Here is a 27,443-nt window from a genome sequence, read left to right on the forward strand (position 1 = left end):
ACATGCTCTACACACCTGGTTTTAATAGTAGTGGTAAAAATCTGGAGAAAAGACAGCCAGCTGCTCATTAGTTCTTCACTTAAAGAAGCCAAGAACCACACTTGACAGGTGACTATTAGCTCCATTCCTTCATTCCCCAACACCCAGAACAACTTTGAGAGAACATATCAGAGCTTTCCTGAAGCCATTGGCAAGGCTTATCTTCCTGATTCCTGCTGCTCAAAATGCCTAAAACTAAGGCCTATTTCTTTCTCAGACAAGCCCAAAAAAGTACTCTGCAGAGTCCCTTGCCAAAACAGAATCTGCATAATCAGACCAGAAATGTGGCTCCTCACAAGCCTTTCTGTGATGATGCTATTGTGCTTAGTCATATTGCTCCTTGACCTGGTAATTAACAATGATTAAAAGCTCTTGTTTTCTGCAAGAATCAGTGTTAGTTTGCAACTTGGAAGGATCAAACCATTAGTTCATTCAGAAATGAACACAATACTGAGATTATAGCAAGTGTATGTACAGGACTGGTACTTACTGAAAGTTGAACCACTGAAATTGGTAACACAGGATGCTCTCAAACTCATGGTCTCTTGCAGACCCAGTTTTAAGGTCTTGTTAATTAGTGATTACAGAAGACTGTAAGAGATAAAAACCAACCAAGGATCTAAAGGCTACCTTACCAAGAAAACATACAAGTGAGAAGCCTGACATGAAAATAAGTATGTAAAATATAAAATGATACAGACTGTACCTGTAAGAAGCAAATCAAGCAACCATTGTCAGGAACCCACGAAGAACTGGAAAGTATTCTACAAAATGCACACTTTTGTCTTGGCATCACATGAATGCCTAGAGGGCCAGAAAACAGGCCATGAGGTAGCAACAATCTTTGATACACCGAAGATCTTGGGCTTGTGAATCTTTGCCCTGGAGGTGAGCAGGGAGCTTTCGGAAAATACTATCCCACAACACAAACACTATGGCTGTGAGCCATTAGGCCCTTTGCCTGCAGGCTTTCCATGAGACTTCCAGAGTTAGTTTCTTAGAAAACATCTACCTTCTGAAGCTTAACAACGGCATATCTTTTTATAAAATGTGCCACCTAAACACTAATTAAAGTAACCACTTGATGTACTGAACATAAAAGCTCTGAGAAATAAAGCAATCTCATCTTCAGCAATGAGACATCAAAACCCTTGACACCAACACTTCCACAGATGAACATCAGTGAAAGTGTCATTCCATGAAACTTGTGAAAAGCATTTGAGTAAGGAAATAGCCCTCTTCCCTCCCACTTAAAATAATGCATTAATACAGTTACTGATGGCTAAGAGATGAGAAACAAAACCTAAGTATTAGAAACATACTAATATGCTCTGTACACTACAGCTTTTGAAAACCAAGCCCATTCACCTACCTAAAGGAAGCAGATTCAGAGCATGTTAATATATTGACAACATCCATGGAACACTGCAAGTCTAAGCAGAACTGTCTTTCCTCAAGCTGCTGCTCTCATCTCAACCAATTTCATCTTTTCATTTTATTAAACAGACAATTAAACTGATGCTGAATTAACTCCCTTTTCTTTGTACCTGTCAATTCCTGTTGCTCTGAATCTCTAGAAGATTTGCATTAATTTTTTTTCCACCTAACTGCAAATTCAGAAAATCTTTCCTACGTGACTTCCAGTTCTCATTTTTCTAGGCTGAACTGTGCCTGGTTTATCCTAAATTATCCTGGTCTGTCCTCTGTCATTTGATACTCCAACACTTTAGACCTCACAAATAAAAGCTTTTCATTTTCATTAGAGCATTATATACAACCATTACTCTCTTTAATCTCATAGTTCTTAGTCACAGCTCCTTATTAATACTCCATGTATTGTGCATGTGCCAGAGGACTTAAACACAGCCTATAGGATGGGGCCTACCCCCATATTCTTCATGCCCTGCTCAACATGAGAGCAAAACATCCCCACAACACCAACACAGCACATTCGTGTCCACGCACATACAGATGGGGGTTTGTGAGCGAGGAGGTGGAAAATTACCATCTCTGTGTCCAGAGGGAAAGAAAACACGTTTCTGCTTCCCACCATCTACTGCAAAAATAATAAAACATCTCAGGCTATCAAGACATATTATGAAATTACACCTTGTTAGTTAACAAGAAGCACAGTAAACTCAAGTCAAAAGAAAAAAAAATAGTGTTTTATTAACTACCACACTGTTATAATACACTTTAAACGTACAATAAGGTAGCCTTTAAATTTGAGGTGGTTTTAAGAATAACAAATGAACAGATTTCCAAATGTTTGTAAATAGGTGAACTGCAGTAATTATTGTTGTACATTTTTTGAAAATGGTATAGCACTTACAGACTGGCTATATAACTTCATTTTGTACATTTTCTATAATTGAAAATATAAACAGTAATTAAAAAATAAAAAGAAAATTCAGCATAATAAAAAACATATATGTTTATCAGTTAAATGTACTGGATACATACAATTTTTAAGGGAAGAAGCAAAAAAGGAAAGATGGCTGATATTTAAATGCAGATTGACTAACCAAAAACTAAACAACAAACAAACAAAAACCTCATAACCCCCCTAGTTCACTATGACTATATCCATATGTTTGGGAGTACTGTCAATATGGAAGTGATTTTTCTTTTGTATTTGCATATGTTATATTTTACTGGTAATTTACATGATGGCTTTTAAGGCCCTGGCATACAGATGGTTTTTTTGGAAAAAGATTAGATAAAAATCACTGCTGAGACGCAATACACCTTATTTTTGGTCCTCCAATGTTCAAAAGAAGGGATATACTTCACTATAACATCTGCCTTACCACCCAAATGCTTCAACCTATACATATTTATTTTTCTTAACATTTTAAGCTTTTTAAACATTGGTTATATTGCCCACCTTGGTTATTGAAAGAATATTAACAAGACATCATTTTGGCAAATTAAATCTTAAACATGGCTTTTCAATAGGATTTAAAAGGTGACTATCCCTAGAGTTCCATGTTAAAATGTAGTTTGCAAAATCTTACAAGAGTAATGCTTAAAATATTGTACATAGTTAACCTAATTAAAATAATTAGCTTCAAAATGACAAGTTGATGAGCTAAGTAAAGCCTACACTATGTAACATTTGCTTGGAAACTTGATTTGTCAGTTATGCATAATAAAAATTCCAGTCATCAAGAAAATTACAAAATTTCTTTTATCATAATGTGATTTCTTTTCACCCATCAACTTCTTTTATCTTACAATAGATAAATACCAACATGTTCTCATTTTTTTTTACACTAAACCACACAGGATTGATGCATTTGGTTAGACTACCATTTCCATCGTTAAATTCTTTTTTTTTGTTTTTTTAATATAACTTGGTAAAATTTCTTCTCTTCTAGATTCCAAAAGTACCTACAAAACCCATGCAATTTTACCATTTTAATATACTATGGAATATCATACAAAGTAAGGCATTTCAGTGTCATGTATAACCAAGTTACTGTCAATCCAAAAATTTTTGCACATCAATAAAAAGATATCTAAGAACTTAGGAACAATATTCTTCTCACTACTGTATAAAAATAACCACAATTAATAGGTATCTTGTGTAATATTTACTCCATTGTCTCGTTTCCCGAAACTGTGACAAGCTGTAAAGGTATTTCAGTGTTGGTAAGAATATCCTGATTGCTGGTGCCAGATGTATTAACAGTTCCTATTCCTGAAACAGAACCTTGTTGAATATTTGCAAGGATAAGTGTCGTTCCTCCTGCAGTAATCAAAGTATCATCAGATGTTGCTTCTACTGATGCCAGCACTGTACTGCTAGAGTGAATACCTTTTTTATTCTGATGCGTTTTAATGTGTTTGGCAAGATGGTCACTTCTCATAAAGCGTTTTGAACATTCTGGACAGACAAATTTCTTCTCACCTGTCAAAGAAGGAAAAAAATATTCAAGAACACTAAAAATTAAACTTAATGCTTTTTAGAGTCAGAATTCTAACAAGAATTATACTGAGGAAGAAAGCGATTGAACGATAAACTTGTGTGTTACATTTCTTGACACCCATACAAATCCCATTCAATTTATGTAAGAACTGATTTAATTTTCTGTGTGTCACAGAGTTTGGGGAGATCTTTCAGGCATGCTAGAGAATATAGCCATCTCATATTCTCAGGCTGCTAAGTTTCACTGCAATTATTACTAACAAATAACTTCTAGAAGGAGAACAAAACCTACCAAATGATGGACAGAGAAGACTGTATGACCTATAGCAGAATCACACTTGAGACCGACACACAAGCTCATAGGGTAATTCAGGTTTGAAAGGACCTCTGAATGTCTGTGTTCTGATCTCTTTCTAAGCAGTCACCTATGAGATCGGATCTGGTTGCTGAGGAATTTATCCAGTTTTCTTGACAACCTTTAAGGATGGAGACTGCAGGAACTCTATAGGCATCCTCTTCCAGTGCCTGGCTTATCCCCACAATTAAAAAGCTTTTATTTATAGCTGTTCTGAACCCTTCTTATTTCAACATACATCTGCTGTCTATTATTCTTCAACCAATGCACCATCATCAGGGAAAGTAACCGCCTTCTTAAGGATGGCCTTTGCAGGTAACTAGAGAATTACTACGAAGCTCCCCCCTGCCATTACTGTTCTCTTTGTGCATCTGAATCCTACAGTCTTTCCTCATAAGGCAAATGTTCCAGCTTCCTCATCATCCTGGTCACTCGTTAGTGAACTCAATCCTGTCATCAATGGCTGAAAACTAGATGCCATATTCTAGATGCAGTCTAACCAGAAGTAGGGAATAATCCCTGTGATCAGGGCTCTTGCTTCTGTTAATACAGCTCTGGGGATCGTTGCTGCTGGTCTTTGACCATGTTCCACTTGTCTATCAAGACACCTGGGTACTTTTCAGAAGAGCTGTTTCCAACCTCTACATGCTTAGCCTGTGTTATCCTAAGTGTTCATTCCACCCCAGGTGCAGTACTTTGTAACGATTCTTGCTGAATTTCCTAGGATTCCTGTTAACCCATTCCTCCAGCCTCCATCCCTCTCAATAGTCTTGCCATCAAGTGCATTGACTGGTCACCCCCGTTTGGGGTCATCCACAAACCTAAGAAGGTTAACAGAGGAATTCTGTTGATTCCTCCAGGTCAATGATAAAAATCTTACAAGAGGCCAAAGGATAGATCCCTGCAGTTCTCTACTTTTTACTGGTAGGCAGGTACACTAGGAGCTATTAGCCACACCCTCTGAACTGGATCATTCAACATGCCTTTTTTTTTAAAAAACCATCAGCCTGTCCATCCAGACAAACTGTAACGGCCCAGCTTGGATTTAACATCCAAAATGCCTACACAAAAGCACACCATTAACAACATGGAATATTTTTCACAGACATCCAAAGACACTTTTCTAAGCAATGTAAATGCTGATAAACACAAAAAATATTTATCTATGGATTTTTCAAATACTATGATTTTAAAAGGTAAACATCCTGTTGAATGCAAATATGAATGCAGTTTGTCAGAAAACAGATAAAACAGACAACAGATTTTAAACTAACTGCTCCTTAATAAGGTGGAATATCTACATTAATTTCTTTTCTTTGTATTAGATAGAAGGGGAAATGTGAACCTGAAGTTCCTAATTGGTGGTCTAACCATGAAACTAAAAGGTGTAGAATGATGCACCATCACATGCTCTTCTTTGATTTTAGGAGTGATATCTAATCCCCAGGCCACCTAGCCCTTTTTTTCTTACTGAAGTTTTAAGATAGAAAAAGAGTTATAATCTGGTTCAAACAAATGAAATGCATTGCTGAGCCTGAATCAAAGTATTCTGATTAAGCTATGTTAAACATTAGCTTAAATGTCAGTTCTGAATCAAGAGGTGTGTGTTTTATCTCCTCAGACCTACCAAAGATTCCGAAGTGTATAGATAAGATTTAGCTGATTTTAGAAAAATCACATTGCCTTAAAATCAATCCAATTCAAAGATCTGTTCTCCTCTTAAAAGTTATTTATCCTAGCCCAGTCCATAGCACTCCTTTAGTTAAATACACCAGAATCAAAGACTGGAAACCTGTGTGCGTTCTTCGGTGTCGCTGGAGCTCATCGCTGCGAGTGAACCTTTTGCCACAGAACATCCAATTACAAACAAATGGACGCTCTCCAGAATGCCAGCGGAGATGAGCTCTCAAATGTGACGTCTTCCCATATACTTTGCCACATCCTGGTATGTGACAAATGTGTTGCTTCTTTTTTCCCAAGTTGGAGCCTCTGTTTAAAACAGAAAAAAAACAGAGAGAGGTTATTAATTCTAATACATTCCTCCTAAATACTGGTCATATACATACATGAGGCTACACATACCACAACAAATCTGCAAACCAACCTGAGCAACTTCATGTTCTTGTTTCAAATACAAACTGGATTCCAGAACACTCCATAAGGAGCTGGAAATAAATTCTGTAATGCTATCCCAGATCCACAGAAAACTATAAATTCAGTTGTGTGTGAAATGTATGTGACAGCAGCATAATCTCTAAGAAGCATACATGTATGTGAAGATGGAAACAGTAGTTTGTACCACTTTGATGTTGAAGTGTCCATATTTTACATTTCTCAGAGTTTCAGGCTTTTACCATATCAAAGATAGTTTTGGCAAAGAAAAACACAAATTACTGCAACTGCCAAAACGGACACTGGAGATTTTGGCAGCTGGGTAGAGAACAGATGGGACTTTTGGCATCTTGGGGAAACCTGAGAATCAGTCTGAGATTTGAAGACAAGCATACTAACCTGAATGCTTTCACTAAAAGAAATGGAAGCTGATCTTGCTGACATTTAAATGAATTCCTTGGTTTTTCAGTTAAAAAAAAGAAATCCATCACAACGTACACAGAATTCACAGATCATATAATCCAGAGTAAACTTGATGCTTATTTTAAGATGCTGCCTCACCGAAATGGCAGGTGATCAGGGGAAGCACCTGATACCTAGACTATTTTTTTTTTAATCAAATCACAAGAGATAGACCCAGAGAAAGAGATCAGTCTGGCCGGTGCAGGGTATCATGATTGATTTTCGCCAATTTAAGTGCTACTGCAGAAAGGGGCACTTGAGGGAATAGGTCTGGCTGACAACACAGCTATATGAATGGAAAATGCTGGTACAAGGGAGGAGATTGGAAAATGCAGCCAGGCATCATGCCACCTTTTTCATGAGCAACATTAACTTAGAACACCTTAAGTAGATTCTGAAATCAGTCTTGGGTGCTCCATTGTCCATGACTGATTATACAATTTTCAGCTGTCACCCCATGGCAAGCTTTTTCTTTAAACTGGGTGTTTTAGCTTCTGGTTTACATCTAACAAAGGTTCAGGTTAAAGTGCATACACGCTTCAAGGAGCTAGCAATTGCCACAGGCATTTCTGAACATGCACAAAAATGAACTCACTCTAAAACCTCACAGTGTCTAAAGGGGGATTTCAACCTAATCACATATGTACCTAAAACATTACAGACAGTCCAGAAAAGTAAGGAGAAAAAAATCCCTTTAAGTCCTTGGAAACATTTCTATGAATTCTCAATATAGAGCAATCTTCATAGTGCTTCATTAGTCATTTTGTCTCAGAAGATAAAAACATCACCTGCACCTACTAATTATTTGTCATGACAAATACAAGTTTTGATTTCAGAACTAATTCAATGGAAGCAGAAGCAGAGTCCAGAAGGCTTTTGATCCTGTTGCAGCAGGAGAATCATCTAAGGACTTTACCCTCACATGTTCTCCAAATAAACTCCAATGTCTTCCCTTCCACAGTAATTAGTACAAGTATTTTATAACTTGGCATGATATAGTACACGAATTGGATGAAGTCACATCAAAATTCCCTCAGAATAATGTTAATATTCCTATGTCAATCGTTTGAAATTTCTTCATTGCACCTCTAGTCTAGACTGAAGGAAACCAAGGTTTAACTCGCAGTCATTACTGTGCACAGGTGATACAGAACACGCAGTTCCAAGCACCTCATCTAACTGCTGACAGAATTCCTTAGCACGCGCCCAACTTCCAAGTGAGGGGGAAGTTAAGGATCCACAAAATGAAACTCACAAGATTACTGTGAATTAGCAACTAAGTGTGTTTACTCTATACAACTTCATATGGGCACCAGCATGTTTGTTTCATGTGTGCTCTAAACTAACAGGATACAAGCCAAATTCTATCTGGACACTCTGCAGCTGTGACAGTCTGGCACTATGCCCTAACACATGATGCTAAGAGCCCATCTTGCTGCACTGGCCAATAGCCATCATCACTGAATAGATGTATATGACTCCAGCCTACTCCTTGAGTGGAGTCTAAATATTAATATTTATATTGAAGTATTTCCACAGTACATTTTAGCTTTGCGAAGATTGGATATGACGTTTCTCAATAACCAGGCAGACTGCCACAGTTTCAGCAGGAAACACCTTCATCCACTGGAAACTGGACTTTATATTCAGCAGTATTTCCAGCAATAACATTAAGTATTTCAAGGACAATCCACACACTTCTTAATTATTTGAAGAATGTGGTTTTTAGGGTTACGCACCTGCAGTGGTACTCAGAAGCACAGCTCCCCTATATACCAGACAGTACTAGTTATATCTCAATGTAGTTCCAGATGTAATTGTTAGGAGGGTGAAATCTCTAGGTGTAACTGAGAGGAGACTAAACTTTCTACTTAACTTCAGACACCTTAACTATAAGCCTAATACATTCTGTTTGGAAACAGAGTCATCCTTTGAGGCATGTGTATCTCTCTGTCCACTTGCTTATTCCCCATTTATTATATAAGCTTCGGGCTAAAAGGTGTTAATTAACAAATCTAATACATCATCTTCCTTTCCTACTTTCCCTCCCACCAAGTAAGGCAAAGATAATAGCGGCTTCCCACTTCACAAAACTGGTACAAATCTGAAGATTGCAATGTAGTTCAATTCCAAAAGCCAACAACAAAAACCAGAAAGAACTTCTCAACTCGCCTCTGAATCCAGAAAACAGAAAATGCAGCAAGAAATACTAAAAGCAACACTATATGATAGATGAAATTATGAAGAAGTCTGCATATGTGAAGCCATTTTCCTTCTCCATTCAGAGCACAGGAGCTCAGTTTTAATTGAGTGAAACATTATTCAGTTTTTCACACTGATTTAAAGTACTTTCCTTGTTTTAGTAGTTACTTGTTATTTCTGTACTACGTTAAGTACAAAATTATTCATTTCTCCAGGGCTTTTTTTGCCTCATCATAGGTATTGACAACATTCACTCACAGTCTCTAAGCAGCTCACAAATATTAATGGTTTTATCATCTTAATGTTTTGGTATGGTGAACCTGAACTGGTACAATCACTTTGTATCTCCAGGTAGGAGGGAGAAAGAGATTAAGGCCAAAATTGTCAAACACCCACCAGCCTGAAGTGTCAAGGTTAATGTACTAGAAGCATATTTTCCCTGAGTACTCTAGATGTTCACAGTCTGCTCAATCAAGTTCCTCACGGGAATGAACTCAGTACTTCTGCAGAGGTAAAGATGGGGTATATAGACCTACACCTCCAAAGTTTCAGGGCACTGTTGCTGCAGTCCTGTGTCTCGTTCCCTAAACACCTCCCAATTGCTGCAATAAGTGAAGCAGGTGACAATCATCACACAGCCCTGATTAATTCCCTGTGTATCAGCCATCCCATCCATCAAATGGCACTGATGCCATATAAAAAAAATAGTATGCAGTCAAGTAATTAGAAACCAAGTGATGATGTATATGCACAAGGAATTACGTTAAAGTTGCCCAGAATATATTAACTAAGCATTTGCCCGATTTTAAATTTTGCAACTTTAACATCATTTTAAGAATTATGAATGCTATCTGAAAGAATTTACAAAAGCAAATGTCTTATCATCTGAAACTCTGCAAATCATCAGCAGAGTTAAAAGACTAATCAAAACTCAGAATTCCAGCACTAGGGATAAAAAGGTAACTCTAGCAGCTATGGAACATTAACACTCAAATATTCTTTCAAGTGGGCTTATTCCTTTCTCCTAAACTCTAAAGGAATTCTGCATTCTGGTGGGAAAGTTGCTTTAGCAACTGTAAGCACTTGCACTCTTTTCTGTTTCCCCATCATTGTCTCCTTCATTATCCCGTTTCTCTTCCAGTTCTAATTCTTCTCACATCCTGACTTCTTGTCCTACTTTTTCCTAGTTACTTTGTATGTTTGATGTGTCCAGGCCCTTCTTTACAGGGAATTTCAGATTCTCATCTATCTTAACTCTGTTGTAGCTCTTATCTCAACTCTTTCCCAAAAATCGCATATCTGAGTTTTCAGCCAGACTACACCCTTCTCCAGACTTCCCAAACCATCTCTCAAAAAGATTCTCTCTTGGGCTGAAACATGAAAATTTCATTTCATAGCAACTCCACTCAGAAGGACAAGGATTTTACATTACAGATTTCTAAATTAAACCATTGTAGTTTGGAATAGAGCACAAGGAAGATTTAACACCTTGAATCTCTGTTTTCTAAGAGTACATGCAGTGCCAATCACATTTTCAGAGTTTTCTCCTGAAATGAAACAAATCTCAATCCAGGATATACTTTGGGCAGATTTTCATAGCAGAGCCAGAGTTCACCAAGAACTTAGAAATGTCTGTGCCATGTTGCAGTGAACTAGACATAGAAATTTAACAAGAGGAATCTGATGGACAAAGATGCTGGATAACATGCAGATATCATCACCACCTTTGCTAGTGATGTAAATGTATCAGAGTCTTTTTCTCTTCAACACACTTAATACTTACTTGGCATGGCTGCCTGAGATATTACCTCCCTGTGCTTGCAAGGCAGGCATCTAGAATATGCACCAAGAACTGACAAGAGACTTGGTAAGAGAAATAAGTCAGCCAGTGCTATTAGAACTCTTAGTGCCACTGGACACTGATGGGTTCTTTAAAGACATTTTAGTGATTTACACTATAGTTCCCAAATAAATAAAGATCTCCATTTTAGAAACTGTTATCAAAATGGACAAATTTTAGCATATTGAAAAGAAGCCCCTGCACAATTCTCTCAAGAACAAACACAACTAAATATTTTCACTTGTAAAAGGCAGCTTATTACCCTTCCCCTTTCATATCCATTAACAAGGCATTCAAAATTAAGTGTTTGGAAGTAGAATACAATCTTCAGAACAAAAAAAAATAGTAATATTTTAATGAGATGCACAATAATAAAGTGTAGGTTCCAATGCAACACTGAAGTTTAATGAATTGGAGCTTAGTACCTCTTTGTTAGTCAAATTTCACTAGTTTTGACTGAAAACAGTTCAAAATTTGTTATTTAGAAATATTATACAAATCTTATATTGTTTTCCTAGGAAACCAGTGAATAAGAAGACTAGGAAAACCGTATTTTTGTAACACTCTAAGCAATTAAACTGTGGAAAACTGCTCAATCACCGAGGAAATGCAGGAACACAGGATTTAATCAAGTTCTTGACATATGATAGGAAGCCAATCACAGATATGCATATTCCAAAATATTTCATTTTCATATTTTTAGGGCAACATTCTATCCTCCTCACTTGTACTAGGCGACATCTAACTCCACATTTTTTAAAATAATCTCAAAGGAATAACTCAGAAAGGGTGGAATAATCTGCTTTTTCATCTTCAAATCCCAAAATGGAAGTGGTAGTCCTTTATTGCATAAACTCCTTTGCATAAGCCTGTAGTTTCCTCTCACTGCAGACAACTGCTGTTAACAAAAGTTCATTTTTTCCTTGCCCATTATCCATTTTTCATCATTACATGTGTGATATGACAGTGAACTTTACATACCTCCCACCACCTTCTTTGCAGTTGGGACATGTACATGCTACTCGTCGCAGTCTTTTTCCCTCCTGATGTGGTTGGTCCCCTTCCTCATCTACAACCTGCACTCTCAAATGTGTTAGATCATTAGTATTCAGTGTAGAATCACCACTGAGCTGCCACTCTTCTGGATCAGGATCCTCTTCTTTAATCCTAATATCTGGGGAAAAGAACAAAGACAGATCTGTAAGTAGCCCATTAAACAGACAGAAAGGAAACCATAATGATCAAATCTTTTTATTCTTGAGAGCACTACGCCAGTCAAAAGTCAACATCCTTAAGTGCATTCTGACATTGCTTCTGTGCCCTTGTAACCTGTATTTAAAAGTTTATCTTACTATACATTCAAAAGTTGAAGATAAACTATAATCCTTTGTTATAGCTTAAGTTTGAACTGTTTTTGGTGAGGAATGCTGTCACCAGGAGAATATTGCTTGCTTAAAACTTGGGAAAAACTGAGGAACAAGAAGTTGGACAGAGGTTGAAGAAAATGTAAACACACGTTTCAAGTGATCCTGAGTAGCCATTTCTGTTTCCACAGCATTTCTGAATTAGTGTCACATGTAGTAGCAACAGCCTTCCTCAGTGGTCTTCAGAAGGTTTTAGTATGCACAGAGATACGTAATGTGAGAAATCAATCTAATAAAAGGTGTGCACCTGAGAAAGACCAAGATATCTAAGGAAAACAAATAAATTAATGGTTTTGTTCCATTCCCTCTTTTCACCTGAAATTTATGTCTTCTACACAATACATAGAAAACATTTAGGGAAGAATGTTATTCAGCATTAGACAGAGATAAGCAACAGATTAGCCACATCAGTGTTTCGATATACCAGTAGTCAAAATAGGTCTTAGCAGTTTTCTGTATGCAAAAAGGCCTCCTAATTATTCCTTACAGGATGGACATTTGCAAGTATGTGCAACCTCTTCCTGCAGAGCATTCATTCAATCTAATCCAAGAATTAATTACAGTGTCATAACAACAACTGTTTTAACAAATTTACATTTTAATAGGAACATCTTCCCCTCAAACACTATTGTGCATTCCCAGTGGACTCCAAGTCTGGATTCCAAAAAAAGACAGTTTGTATGTATCATTTTAGAATGCTGAACCCAGCCCCTTCTTTGGTTCAGCAGAATAGTTTACTTTGCATTTTTTTCTGTGAAAATCATTAGCCACTAGCACAAATTAATAAGCAAACAAACATAATGTAGGGTTTGGATTGTTTGTTTGTTTTAAGCTTCAAACTAACATCTGTCTATCTTTCTGGACACATTCAAGAGACTGCTTTTCCAGCAAAACTAACCCAATTATCATGTAGACTTTTATCCTTGAACACTGAAAGTTTAACTGAGCATTGTGGCCACTCTTAAGTTCTTTCTGGGAGTCAGTGCATCAGCCATCATATCTTTGTAATGAAGAGAAAGCTGCAGATTACCTGATAAAACATAAGAAAAACTGTGCTGGGTCATATGATGAAGAGTATCCTGTCCCAGTAGAGATCAGGAAAGAAACCAATAACAAAATATGTAAAGAGTAATAGTTACCTGGTCTACCTTCAAAATCATCTCTAGTATTCATCTGTTTAAAGGATATTGCTACACAAAAATTTGCTTGATGCTAACAGAGTCTCAGCCCAGTCATCCCCAGCAGCAGTTTGCCTTTCTTTTGCACACATATAACCATATGCAGGACTGTCCTGAACTCTACATCACTGATGTAACCACAGTTAAAGTAATTCTCTAGGAAATCACTGCATTGGGAAGAGAACTCCAGGTCAAAACCAGGGACGTCTAGAATATTTATCTGGTTTGGCTGCAAAAGTCAGAGTCAGAAATTAAGTTTGCATGAATGGGATAGGCTCTGAGCTGTGGGAATCCAGAAGCAAGCACAGTCATATCTGATGATTTTTTACACACGTGGCACTACTGTGATAAGCTTGCCCAAAGTCACCTGCACACCTTTGCTGTTACCATCACAAGTTCACAACTTCAGACAGCACCATAATAAATATCTTTCATGTGAAGACCTAGAAAACCTGTGGCAATTTCTGGTCTTTTGCATGAGCCACCAAACTACCTTTGCTACCAAATTAAGCTCTTTTCTGAGACTTGGCTAAAAAACAACTTTATTATCTGTATGTTATATATAAAATTGATTTTATATAAGCAAATATTAAACCACTATAAAACAAAATTTATAGAATTATCTGTCAAATAACTGCTAAGTATACTAATACATTTTGGAGCAACTTTAGAAAAAAGCAGAAGCCTGATTCACTCTTGCACAAAAGGGCACATAATAGGAATTTAAATACAGCAAGGCTGCCAGCACAGACCAATGCAAATCTCCAACCAGCTCTTTAGAACTGTGTGTTACACATTATACTCAAAATTCTTTTACCAATCAAATGTAGCACAAAATGTACACTGTCTAAATTCTTGCTTTATTTAAAATAACAATTAAAGTAGTGTTAATAAAATAACACAACATTTTAAGAAGGTAATTTCATTATGATCTCCCTAACATTAGACAGTGGCATATGGTGTAGCTGCAAAGCCAGTAGCTGAATAGAGTTAAGACTGCATACATATACTTCAAAAGATATATGCAAAGATGAATGGAACAAATTAGGGTATGGATCTGTGCTTCCCAGACCCAACTCCACTACTGAAGTCAAACATTCCATATGATTTCTCTTATTACACTGACCTCCCAAAGTCACACTCTAATAATAGAGATACACGTAAGAGTAGAAGCATGTCCAAAAGTCTATCACTGCATGCCAGTATCCATGACTTTCTACCTTCTATGCAGTATCTGTTCCACTTTACAAACTTTTGTCATGAGTTCCTTCCACTTTTTCATTAGTATCTCTCTATTCCCAGTTTCTCCCAATCACCACCATTACTGCAGCAGCACAGAGACTTATAATAGTTCTATAAAGATAGATGCATAACTGGGAAACTTACTTGGTGATAAAAAAAAGCAGGGCAGACAAAACATACCTAACAGTTGAGGATACTGGAGAAGACAACAATTTGCATAGATACACAATAGTTTATAACATTATTCTAAAAAATGCAAAACTGAAATGAAGACAAAGTAGTACTATGGCTTTTATTTTGTGCTGTGCTTTCTGGTTATTTGGTAAGACACAAAATGTAGCTATTGCTTTAGTTATTCATCAGGAGGACTATCTTCTACTCCTGGCACACAGGAAAGTACAACATAAACTGGCAATTTATAGACAGGACTTTTAAATACTTATCCATGTAGACTATACTTTAAACAAAACACAATTACAAGAAATATCAATAGATAAAGTGCTTAAATAGCCTCACCAGGAGTAGTATAGCAGAGAGTGAACTGCATCAAAACCCACAATGAATGTGACTGCCTTAAATGAGGTCCTCAGAACCAATGAGTCTGTTGCTCTCCAAGTAGGTTTTTACATTATTTCAAGAGATAGGGTTAAAATTCCTCCAGTATTTTTTGGAAGGAGGAGGGGGGCCACTCATGAAGCTGTTGTAAGGGCAAACCATGGAGAAGAGCTAGAGATTAAGTGTTCTCCAATGCAATGGTATTTGAGATTATGAAAATTCACATAGATACCAGAGACTACATTTCTCCACAGTGTTCTTCTAGATGTGCTCTATTCTAATTCAGCCTCTGAACTGAGAGAATTTACATAAACTCTGTGAAAAAAGAGGCCTAAAAGAATTTATATAATCCCTGAAGTCATGACAAGCTGATGCAAACACTAGCAAATTTGAGGCAACTTTTGTCTTCTACCAATTAAACACAGGCTAAATAAAGGTTACGTGTTCTTCATTAGTCTTTTATTTCCACACTTTCAAATTTCTATATGCCCTTACTTTTAAATTCAATACTTAGTTCTAGCTAGGTAAGTATCAAGGGGAATTTTAGACAAAGATATTGTTTCAAACTGCCAACAGATTCTGAAAAACATATATTGTGTTCAAGCTCTGCTTCCTGTCTAGTGTGCTCAATTTGGTTTAGGTTTGGCTTTTCCAAGATCGAAATTGGGATCTTGGTGAATAATTCTGATCCAATGGTAGTATTTCATAGTCATAGAAAGCCCAGAGCTGGCTACAACATGGAACAAGATTGAGTGTATTTGGCAAACAAAACCAATAAGCAAGAGATTTGTTTAAATTGTTTCAGAGAAGAGTAACTAAACTGACAGGATGAAACAATGCAGATGGAAATGCAGTTTAAAGTATTCTTGAGTACATGTGAACTATAATCTAGTGTGGAGAGAAATACTGTTGCCCACTGATATACCCAGGTCATTTACCCACTTCTCCAGGTATCAGATGAATGCATCAATTAATCTTCACATTATGTCTTGGTCTGTTTCCACCAGGACTTAAGAAGATGCTATTTTCTTCATCTATGGAAAAAGTTTTTAGTTTGTCCAAGAGCCACAGAAACAGGGGTCAACCGAGAAGGGAAGAGGATGCAGATTTTTTTAATGTATCTGCCTTTGCAGAATGTCACAAAGCTACACTTGGTATTACATTGTAACAGTCTGCAAAATGCGAGCTTCTAGTTCAGCTGCTTTTCCTAGATGCTGAAAGCCACCCTGCCCTTTCAATCAGCCAAGCTTTACAAGCTCCTGATCTCAAACATGGTCTTTGAACCAAAAACGGATTCACAGCAGCACTGCACATACCGTCCCACCAATTTCCTCACAAAATCACAATTTGACTGCCATTTCAATTGTTTCTGATTGTTTATTTTTCCAAATAGGGGCTTCCCTTCCTACCTTTCCCAAGAAAAGAGATGTTAAAGAGATGTTAATTCCCACTTCCTTTCCATCTTCTCCTGTTTTCTCTACAGTTCAACCCACATTCCCTTGGAATTCAAATTTCTTAAGACACTGTTCTTGTTCCATCCCATCTAAACTGAACTGTCTAATTTAAACTCCCTCTATTAGCTGACCAGCTGTTCAAGTCTTTCAGACAGGAAACTCAACAGAAATAATGATTTTTACTCTGATTTGCCCCCCAATCTGCAGCATGAATTTAGACATTTTTATTACACAATAAATTACAAGGCAACGTGAGGTACACTGCAAAGCATCATCTTGAAATACTGGTGAACCTCAACTCAGAAAAAAGACTGTTATCTAGATTCAATAGCTCTAAATCAGATTTTAAGTTTCTGAGGAAAAACAAGTGTTGTGTGCAAGCCTAAGAGCAGGACCTTAGAGTACTCAAGCAGTACCCTCAAAATGATTATTAAAAACCACAGTAACAGATTTGTTTCCTTGCAAGAAATGCCACACAGTGTATCTCCAACTGATCCTATACATTACTCTAAAGCAAATATTTAAGTATTTAAATGATTAAAGTTCTTCAGCCAGTGCTACCTCAAGGAATACACTATGCATCAAGGAACAGTTACTTGCCCTAGGTGTATTCACTTGAGATGTCTATAGACAGTGATGCCTGCTGCAGAACGCACTTACTTTTGTCTATTCTTCTCACAGCTGAAAATCTAAGAAGGTCTAATTAAACAGGGGAAGAAGAGTTGATCATGCTTAATACTGAAGAAGCCACTAACTCCAGAAATATGTAAGGAAAGCAAGAGGACACAGAATTCTCTGACCAGCAGGACTAAGTATCTCTTCACAGAAGAATATCAGACTGCTACTAGGGTCAAACGACAGAATTGTCAGCAGTAATTCAGGAAGACAGAACTGTTCAGTAAGTGTTTCTGTCCTGTATTTAGGTAAAAGCCAAATAATTGTCCTACTAGTAGATGACAATGAAAAGCTTCCCACTGACAGTAAGTCAGGAACATGTAAAAACAGCTACGGAAGCAAACACTTAATAAATCAACAGATTAGGATAATTTTCATTTGACACTTTTTAAGAGAAGGCTGAAGAGCTCTCTGCAGTTTTAATGCTGTGAGCCTTTGGCCATGTGAATGCTCCAGTGGGTTAGAAAAAAGCTAACACTGTGATAACACTGAAAAAGAGTAAACAAAGACTCAAAGAAGTAGGGACAGAATTAGTGCACTCAAAATGCAATTATATGAACAATTAGATTAAAATCTAATTTTTTTATTTAAATCAATGATGACACCGTTGTTGATATAATATACTTGAGAGTTCTGCACAGCAAGTGTCTTACTAGGATACAGGAAAACACTTTGATTAAATGAAGTACAAGACATACTTGGAATACATGAATTAAATATTGGCATGAATTTTAGATGCAGGTTGGGAACTATCATTTCTCCATGATAAATTATGACAATGTCATTGACACTATGTATTTTTATCACCTTTTGCTCTTGAAATTACTGACTTTTGAATAAATTTGAGTCTTCTACAAGCAGTAAAAGACAACCCACCTACAGCCCAGCCTGATCTTCAAGAGGGCAATCAGAACTAGGGTCCTGGTGAGTATTCCTAGCATTATAGAAAGACTGTCGTTGTCCTTGGTAGAAACTTCAGATACTTTCTGTGAGCCAAGAAAGTTTGGGACTGATCTCAGAGATCAGAACAAAGTATGTGATACTGCCAGGAGGTTCGAAAGGCAAGAAAACTGCACAGAACCTAAAGCAATGGCCCTAAAGTGCTGAGACTGAAAAAAGACAGAAGACAAGTTTCCAGCCCTCTTCTTAAGTTGTAGCAGTACTGGAAAAAAATCCCTTCCTTCTTTCACTCCATGGATACTTGCCATAGATCCCCACAGGTGTATGAGAGTTTCCATTTTGTGTCAGGAGTATCTTGTAAAAAGAGTATTTGAAAAATGCAAAAGAAACTGGGTAATATATTCTTTTGTGACCATCCTGAGGATATCTGAGACTAAGGTAACTCAAGCTAACCTCCTTAGCTCTGAGAATCTATATTGCATCCCCAGACACTTGGCATACAACATATATTTACTTAGGAGTAACATGCATGCAAAAAACTTTCACCTCACCACCACCAGCTGTGAAGAAAATTCATTAATAAGCAGTTTTGGAACAAAGAGGAGAAAAGCCCATGAAGTACTATTGCAGAGGAAGGATGCAACAATTCAGTATTTTCAAGAATGTGAAGAAAAAATATCATTCTATTGCAGAATAGATATTGCTCTAAAAAATTAACCAGACTAACTGAAGTTCTGCAAACTTTAAGTGAGATAATTTACTACGTGCTGTTATAAGCACAACTGTGAAACACAGACAAGCATGATCATCTAATTCTTCCACAATTTATTAATTTCCTTTGGAAATGATGCTAAAATAAGGAATGTAATTTAAGCATGCTGACAGCAAACTATTTACACAAGATTGGAACATAAATAGCTCTAATTCCCGCACTAACTTAAATTCACCCGTTTCCAATTTAATTTTCATATTAAGAAAATAGTGGGGAGAATTGTTTCAACTGTCTTGATTTTGTAACATAAAAACTAAATGCCTCAAATGAAAATTGGATAGCCAGAGTCAGACACTGTCAGATGAAAATATTTACTTATCATTGCTTCAGTTTACTTCCTGCATTTCATAACACTTTTTTCTTTTTTAAATCAGATTCTATTTCAAAATTATACCATGCCCTTGTCTCACAGTCTTGTTATAAAGAATGCCTTAGAAGGAAAAACTGCATAATTGAAATTTAAATTAATAAGGTTAAAAACTGAAACTTAAAAAACAACTAAGCTGAGAAACACTGAAAACCAGCCAAAAACAGTTATAAAAGTTCTAGATGGTGGAAGAAAGCTCTGCTTTAATTGGCACTCTGCACTACTTCATCCAAAGCACTATAAAACATGGAAACAACCATCCCAGCAAGTAAAACTGTGAATACTTAATTTTTAATTTTGTTTGTTTCAGCATTTAGACTGTTTCAGGAAACAGATATTAGACCAAAGCCTCACAAGATATCAGCAGATGAAAGATAAATTGACACTTGGGCAACTATTTACCTTGAAAATTGTCAGCCAATTTTTGGGTCAAATTTAGAGTAGCTGAATTACTGCGGCATGACAAAGCCGTCAGATTGTGGCAGGAATGGAATGAAGCTGCCACCACAAGAGCCAGCCACTCCCATTCACTGCCAGCTGTGTAAGTCAGCTACAGGCCTGGCTCTAAGGACAATGGCAGCAGGAGATGAGTCCTTAAGCAGCTGGGTACACTCCCGCAGAAGAGGAGCTGGGAAGAAAGATGTAGAAATGAAGACCTCAGTTCTGGAGTGACACTTCAGTCAACTCTTGAAAGGAATCCCTTTGACTTGATTCCAGCTGTAGACCACCTGGAAAACTGTTTGTAGGATAGGGTTTTTTCTATTGAAATAAATGAATCTTCCAGGTGAGTGTGTCTGAGTTGATAAGCAGTAAAGTCCATTCTCAAGCCAATGCTACTTTCTTTCAGGTCATTTGCTAGTGTCTTCAGGTGCTACTGCAATGGTCAAAAGAAGTATATTAAAAAAAAAAAATTATCCAGCATCCTGTAACAAGTTATGCAACCTATATAAGACCTGGTAAAATTGCCAATTTTTTTCCAGGAAACAACCAATCCCAAAGTGATTCAGTACATTAATAAATTAGCTGAGACACTATTACAATTAGAATTTGATTAACATCATTAAGTGTCCTTCAGCTGGACAATGGCTTGGGGGCAGGAGGAAAATCCAGTAACTTAAAAATTCTTCCAAGCTCACAAAACTTACAGGATCAGAAACATGAAGGCCAAGTTGGTACATTTCAGCTCCTGATAGTTTTCCAAAATAAACACTACTTACATGAACTGTTTGAAGAAGAAATCTATAGAAACATGCTAATAAAAAACTCCACCTTTCTTGACCAGGCAAATCACTAAAGAGCAATGCGAACTGTGCATGTAATGACTATTTGTCATACACAACGCAGTATTTTATTACAAACTGCCAACAAAAGAAGTACATTTCTAGAGAGCTTTCTCAGGTTAATTTCCTCTCAAGACCAGAAGAGTGAAGCCAAAACACAGGTGAGAAAGGCATCTCCCTGCAGTGCTTAATATACAGATACCATTCGAGAGAGCTTTTTGGAAGAAAAGCAATGCTGAAGAGTCCCGGCTGTGACTAACCAATACCCTTCCCCTGGTCACCACAACACTAAGCACCATGAGGAATATGAGCTCTAATCAACATCCTAAGAAAAACAAGCTTGGCCAAGACTTTCCAGAATAAATTCACTGCAATGTGGGTCTATGCATAGAATGGACATTTTGGTAGAAACGTAATTACTGGACATCTTTTGAAGACAACTGTATATTTACTAGACAAAACTATTAGTTTCAATGGTTTTCCATTATGTAAACTCAATGTAATACCTAGGTAAAGACATTTTTCTCCCTCACACACAAGCACAGGAAAGATGTCCTCTGCTGCCTACCTGGGGAGTGAGCCTTGGAAGAACACCTTTCACACAATGGGCCGTAACAATGAAAATCTAAAACCTAACTGCTTTCACAGCCACACTGCTAACAGAACAAAGTACATTATTTGGACTTCAGATAACTACCAGCCATCTCTGACACAAAACTAGGAATATGCTCTTTTTATTTTTACCTCAGGTAGACAAATTTTCTTAAATGAAAACAGAAAATACAGCCTGACTCTACTTGGTATGAAAGGAGTGCATTATCCACCTTGAGGAAGAAAATACAGGGAAACCCTTCTTATCTTGCTTCAAAGCTCATTGGCAGTGGACAAAAAAAAGGAATCAAGTAGCTTCACACCCTTTAACTTCTCTTATTCTGCTGTCTCTTCCACTTACCTTCTTCTTTTGGTTTAAAATTAAACTGCTTTTCCTTATTTGCAACACAACAATATATTTTTGACTGAAAAAAGCCCCCTATGATTTCATAATCTGCTTCTAATTGCATATTTATTCTCCAAATTCAAGAAAGGCTGTGAGGAGTTATAAAAAAGAAGGGGAGGAACACCTCTGAAAAAGATTCTCTCAGGCAAAATACCAGATGCATATGGAAAAGACACTGAAAGTCAATCAAGATAATTCAGTTTGATTCTGTCAGAAGCAGTGTCACACTAATCATTACGGTGGAAAAGGGAGCTTCTTCTAACATAAAGGAAGGGCCAATTACATTCTCCCCAAATCTAGGGAATGGCAGTTTTAATACATTCCAATCCATTTATTATTCCTAGACAAGAAAAATGTTACTATAAATCTCCATCTTATCTTTAATATAACCAGGTGTTTATAGCTATGCACTTCAGGCAAGAGTTTCTGCTATTCATCCAGTACTTCTGCCTATTTAATCACATTTCATATATCCCATTTAGTCTCTTTACTTGATGTTAAGTTCATAATACAGAAGTAAATTCCAAAACAAAATTAACTAAAAACATCCCAGCACAGTCAGTATTTTCAGTTCAAATTTTAGATTTCAAATGGGAAAGCAAGCTTCTTGACATAGAATACAGCAGTATCAGTAACTTATAGGTATTATAACCAGTAGCCTTTTGAAACAAAATTCTGCAGGTCTTCTAAGCATGTTTCACTTAACATTGCATTCTTCTCAGAAGCTAAAACAGACATACAAAACCATGCATGCTTCACTTAAATATTTATGCTTCAGTATCTTGATGAACCAGAGAGCTGAATCACATGATTATACTAAAACAGTGATTCCCAAGCTACTTTGTGCAATGGTTTCCCCCCCAAATGACCTCTACTGCTCACCCTGCCTCTCATATCTAGCCTGGGCACAACTCAATAATGTGTTTAAATGGCTTCTGGTATAGCAAAACCTCCTGGTCCACAAGCATCTCTTATTGTTTTTGTTTAGCTAGTTATGCCCCAAAATTTGGAATGGACTGTATCAAATTTATCAAAAATAAACAGGCACGTTTTTCGTCTCACATTAAGAAACACCTATTTTAAGAAAGCAATATTTCTTCTCCACCATGATAAAACACTGTGACACTCATAAGGATTGTACTATAAAACATAATACAAGTAAGCAGTACTGAAAATTCACACATATTCTTAAGCACAGCCTCTATTTTGATATATGCATGCTTGTTTCACTGACCCTTACACAAGTTTCCTACATCATAGTAGCACTGATAGTAAATCAGTAGGAAATTAATTTAACGAAAGAGCAGATGAATAACAGCACTTCAGGAGGTCTGAAAATTTTAAGAGGAAAAGAAATTGCATAAACAGAAATATTTGGATTTTCCACAGAAATGTCATCTATTCAGGACTAGAAAGAATGGGTATGTTAATGATACTGATGCCTTAGAAGAATGGCAGCTGGCAGACAGATTTCCCCCTTTTCAATTTAGTATACAGATCTTCTCCAGGGTAAGACCTTTAAGTACAAACACTGAAGTGCTGTTAACTAATGTAACTATTTGGGAGTTACATGAGCTCATACTAAAGGGAGTGAGGTAGGACTATGTTCTACAATTACAGTTTCTAATTGAACAGCAGTTTCAAATAAAATCCATCGTCACCATGTTGAACCCACTGTATTTGTAGGCTTCAATAGCAAGACAATGATGTTGTGATTATTGCAATTTAAACCAACAACATGCAGTAATAAAAACCAATCTTTTGTAAAAGAGTAAAATAAATACCTGCAGGACTGCCAGCATTTTCTCCTTGATGCAGCTGAATACCAGTAGAATCTATAGAGTTTACTGTAACTGTCTGTAGATTTGGCAATTGAGCAGTGCTTAGACTAACTGGAGTTGATGTCAACGCACCACCTGCTGCAACTTGACCAAGAGTGAGAGTCTGCACAGGGGTCAGAGTTATTTGTTGACCAGGTGCATTCTGAATTTGCAAGTTCTGCAAGTTCTGAACTCCTTGCACTTGAAATGTCTGCCAGGTTATCTGCCCAGAAGGGGTCACTGTTTGTGCCTGAATTAAGAAAGTTCCAGGATTCAGCTGCAGTTGAAGATTTTGAAGAGCTTGTTGAGATATACTTTGACTTGCTTGAACACCGTGGATTGTCTGTTGCGCAATACCTTGTACGATCTGGGCTTGACTGGTTGGCTGCTGCGACTCTTGTAGCTGTATGTGTTGTACAATTGGCTGTGCTGTGGAGACCTGAATATTCTGAGCCTGCGTGTCATCAGAGACTGATGTCTGGATGTAATTTCCCTGAAGATCAGAACCATGAACTTGGCCACTAGTTGTGGTCAAGTCGTTTGCATTTTGTTCCAATATACTTGAACTGTCTATGGTAACGGGCAATTGTGATGAAGATGACGTTGGCACAAATAAGTCATTATCAGTGGCAGTTTCTGTAATTTCAGGAGAAACCTGCTCACCAGTCCTCTCAGAAGTATCTGAACTATCCATGGCCTGTCCGGTATTTATCAAGTGCCCATCTGCATTAATGCCTGCTGTCATGGTTTGAGAACCACTGCCAAGTCCCAGAGAATCTAGATCAACACTATTAATGGGTACAAAAGTAATATTCCCTGGCAGTCCAAGAGGGACGTTAGCAACCACTTGTGCTTGGCCAGGGTAAGACGAACCACCAATTGCAACTCCCTGAACCTGGACTTGACCAGACTGACCAGATAAGATATTCTGAATATTAGCTGAAGATGTTCCAGAGGCAATGATGGTTTGATTCGAGCCAGGAATGATCTGAATTTGACCAGTTTCTTGATTTATACTGCTATTATCAGAAGAGGCTGCAAAGCCAAGTTGAACCTGCTGACCATCCGCTGTCTGGATCTGGGGTATTACTTGGTATTGTACGTTAGACACTGTACCATTCGACGAATCTGATCCTGGTGCAACAGAAAAGATTTGTTGATTTTGCAAACTCTGAATAGGAAGGACATACTGCCCACTTGAAGTTACTGTGGCAGCACCTGGAATCTGTACTATATTACCAGCTTCATCCTTTATAGTGGTAGGAGCTGCAGACAAGACCTCCCATCTGTTTGGAGCTCCAGCTAATTGCACAGAAGCCAAATCCCCTGTCTGAATAAAAAGAAAAAAGAAAACAAAAAATTAAAACAAATGTTGTACAGACTATGTGTTAGACCAGTCATGCAATTCAGCATCAGATATTGATAGACTACTGGAAAACATGCAGTACAGCTCATATGACCATCAGCAATTGGATCAAAACTATGAAACACAGATTTTATAAGGATCTCTTGCCTAAGTCAGGGTAGCCAGCCTGCGGGTCATGAGCCGCACGCTGCTCGCGAACATGTCAAATGCAGCTCCTATGTCACGGCTATGTCAGGTGACAGCAGCAGGGTTATTCTGGTGGCAGGGCTGCTGGGTAATCCAAACCCCTGGCTGCGGGAAGGAGAGAGCTGGCAGGGGCTGCTGGAGTTCTCATCACCAACTTACCCTGAGACCCAGAAACACTCTGTGCCCAGCCAGGCACCTATTGCACACAGGTGGAGGAACCGCCATGAAACCAGTGTTGCCTCTACCTCCTGGAGCTCTACTGCCTTTCAGCTCTGTTTGCTGGTTGTGCATGTTGTGACTTCCAGCAGTACAGAGAATGTTAAGAAGTGATGTAGTCACACAGTTGGAAAGATAGGACAACCTCAGTTTGCTACACATAACAAACACAAAGCTCTAGTATTTATAAGCTTGTAGGAGTTTTGCTAAGGAAGAAGACTTCTAGACTAAGAACTTTTACACTGAAATCATATTTTTATTAGTCATATGCATCAGTTAGGAGGGAAAAAAATCTACCTTCATTAAGTTGAACAATTAAGAGCATTAATAACAATAGAAAAGGCAGTGTTTCTGTGTAGACTCCAGATGCTTAAAGAACCTATTATGCATTTGACCTTTTTTTTCAGTACAGGAAAGGTAAATTGCACTTACCTTTCTTTACCAAAGCAAGCTTTTTCAGAACACAGTATTAAGAATTACATTTAACATCCTGCAATGCCTAGCACAGATTTGCATAGTCAACCAGCTTGGTATTTTAAGTAACCATCAATCTAAAAAATATGAAGTAAAGTGTCTCCTTATCTGTTTAACCATACTACAGTAAACCAATGGAATAACTTAATATTAGCAACATGTAACTAACTTGTCCTACAATCAATTCAGCTCTGTGAAACAAATCTAGTCTCTCTGGCAGAGTCCAGAGGACACAGAAAGAACAGCTCTGGTTTGTCCTTCTGCACTCATCCTGTGATCTCTCCTGGTAGGGAAGTTACCAGAATAAATCACAACTTGTTTGTGATGCTGCATTCTGACTTCCTTTAGAACAAAACCAGGACATGCAAAACACAGCACACATTTAATTCTTTCCTAACATAGCACTGAGACCCAGCCAGTCTGAAAGAATCCTACAGAATGCACCTGAGTGAATTTAGTCCACAGCATTAGATGGGACTTGTCTAGTTTCACATTCTTATCCTATTCCAGCCCATAACACTACACTGTTTACATGTAAAGGAAAAATAGTGTATTTAAGTCTGAGTACTTACTAGAAGTTTTACTGTGCTTACCAAGCTTCATTTTCAATAAGGAAACACATATTGTGGTTCTAAATTCTTCTCAAGAACTGTAAAAATAATTATTGTGCAAAAAAACAAAAGAATGCTAGCCTTCTTCAGCCCTCAACAGCACAGACCATTGACTCTTACTAAGAGTTGGTCTCAGTGATCCATGGGGATCCTTTGCAGCTCAAAATATTCCGTGGTTCATAAGTGATTCATTTTCAGGTAGTGTATTAGTAAATAGATTCAGCATCACCAGAACAAAACTAATTTTATGGCCTTAATGCTTCAAGGAAAAGAAACACAATAAGGAGGATAATAATTCTCTTTTATTATTTTCTTTTCCTCTTATATTGATCCATCTTTCCTTTAAACATAACGTGACTGTTATATGTTTAAAGTGTGTCATTATAAAATAAATGTATAATATAATGTGCTGATAGCTGTTGGAATAAAAGAGCCAATACAAACCATTACAAGTCTGATATCATTTCTCACTGATTGAAAACTATGCACAAGCAAATGTTGAAAGCTTAGGTTAAACTGGACTGATCTAATATGCAGTAACATGTCTATGTCTACTCATACGTAACATCATCCACAGAAATACTTCAAAGGGAACCTGTCTCCTTAGTGATACGGAAATGACCTACTTTATTCTTCTCCCAAAACATATGTTGATTTCCATATCATATTGGCATTTTCATGTTGGGCACACATCTCACGTTTTCATGATGTAGTGAAATCTTCCCTCAAAATCTGCTCTGCAGTGATTTAGCACAACAGAGCCAATCTTTCAGTAGATGCACTTGTCAGTCCATGGAGAAGTTCAGGGCAGCCACACATGAGGATATGAAGCTATGCTACACATGCAACATGAAACACCCGTTACTCATATTGCTCTTGCAGCTGGCTGTATCAGACACCACCAGCTGAATCATGTGGAGGGAGGAGCAAAAAGAGGGTGAGGCCTTCAAGAAGCTATCTGGCAGCTATCAAAATTGCTAGCATT

At 37.4% G+C, this 27,443-nt stretch overlaps 1 protein-coding gene across 2 annotated transcripts in view; it reads right to left on the bottom strand.

Moving 5' to 3' along the window:
* Window positions 1-2,182: 2,182 nt before the first annotated feature.
* Window positions 2,183-27,443, bottom strand: part of SP3 (Sp3 transcription factor) — a 39,326-nt gene continuing 14,065 nt past the window's right edge. The window contains exons 4-8 of one of the 2 annotated variants that reach the window (XM_041403279.1): window positions 24,845-24,935; window positions 23,570-24,739; window positions 11,923-12,115; window positions 6,118-6,314; window positions 2,183-3,952 (exon numbers count right to left, since the gene is read on the bottom strand). In XM_041403279.1, coding sequence (XP_041259213.1) covers window positions 3,636-3,952; window positions 6,118-6,314; window positions 11,923-12,115; window positions 23,570-24,739; window positions 24,845-24,935 — 1,968 coding nt within the window. In that variant the 3' untranslated portion in view covers window positions 2,183-3,635. Of the gene's footprint in view, window positions 3,953-6,117; window positions 6,315-11,922; window positions 12,116-23,569; window positions 24,936-27,443 lie in introns of both variants that reach the window. The other variant, XM_041403278.1, reaches the window with a different exon arrangement.

Source organism: Onychostruthus taczanowskii, unplaced genomic scaffold (genome assembly GCF_017590055.1).
Source record: "Onychostruthus taczanowskii isolate IOZ18803 unplaced genomic scaffold, ASM1759005v1 scaffold20, whole genome shotgun sequence".
Classification (NCBI taxonomy): domain Eukaryota; kingdom Metazoa; phylum Chordata; class Aves; order Passeriformes; family Passeridae; genus Onychostruthus; species Onychostruthus taczanowskii.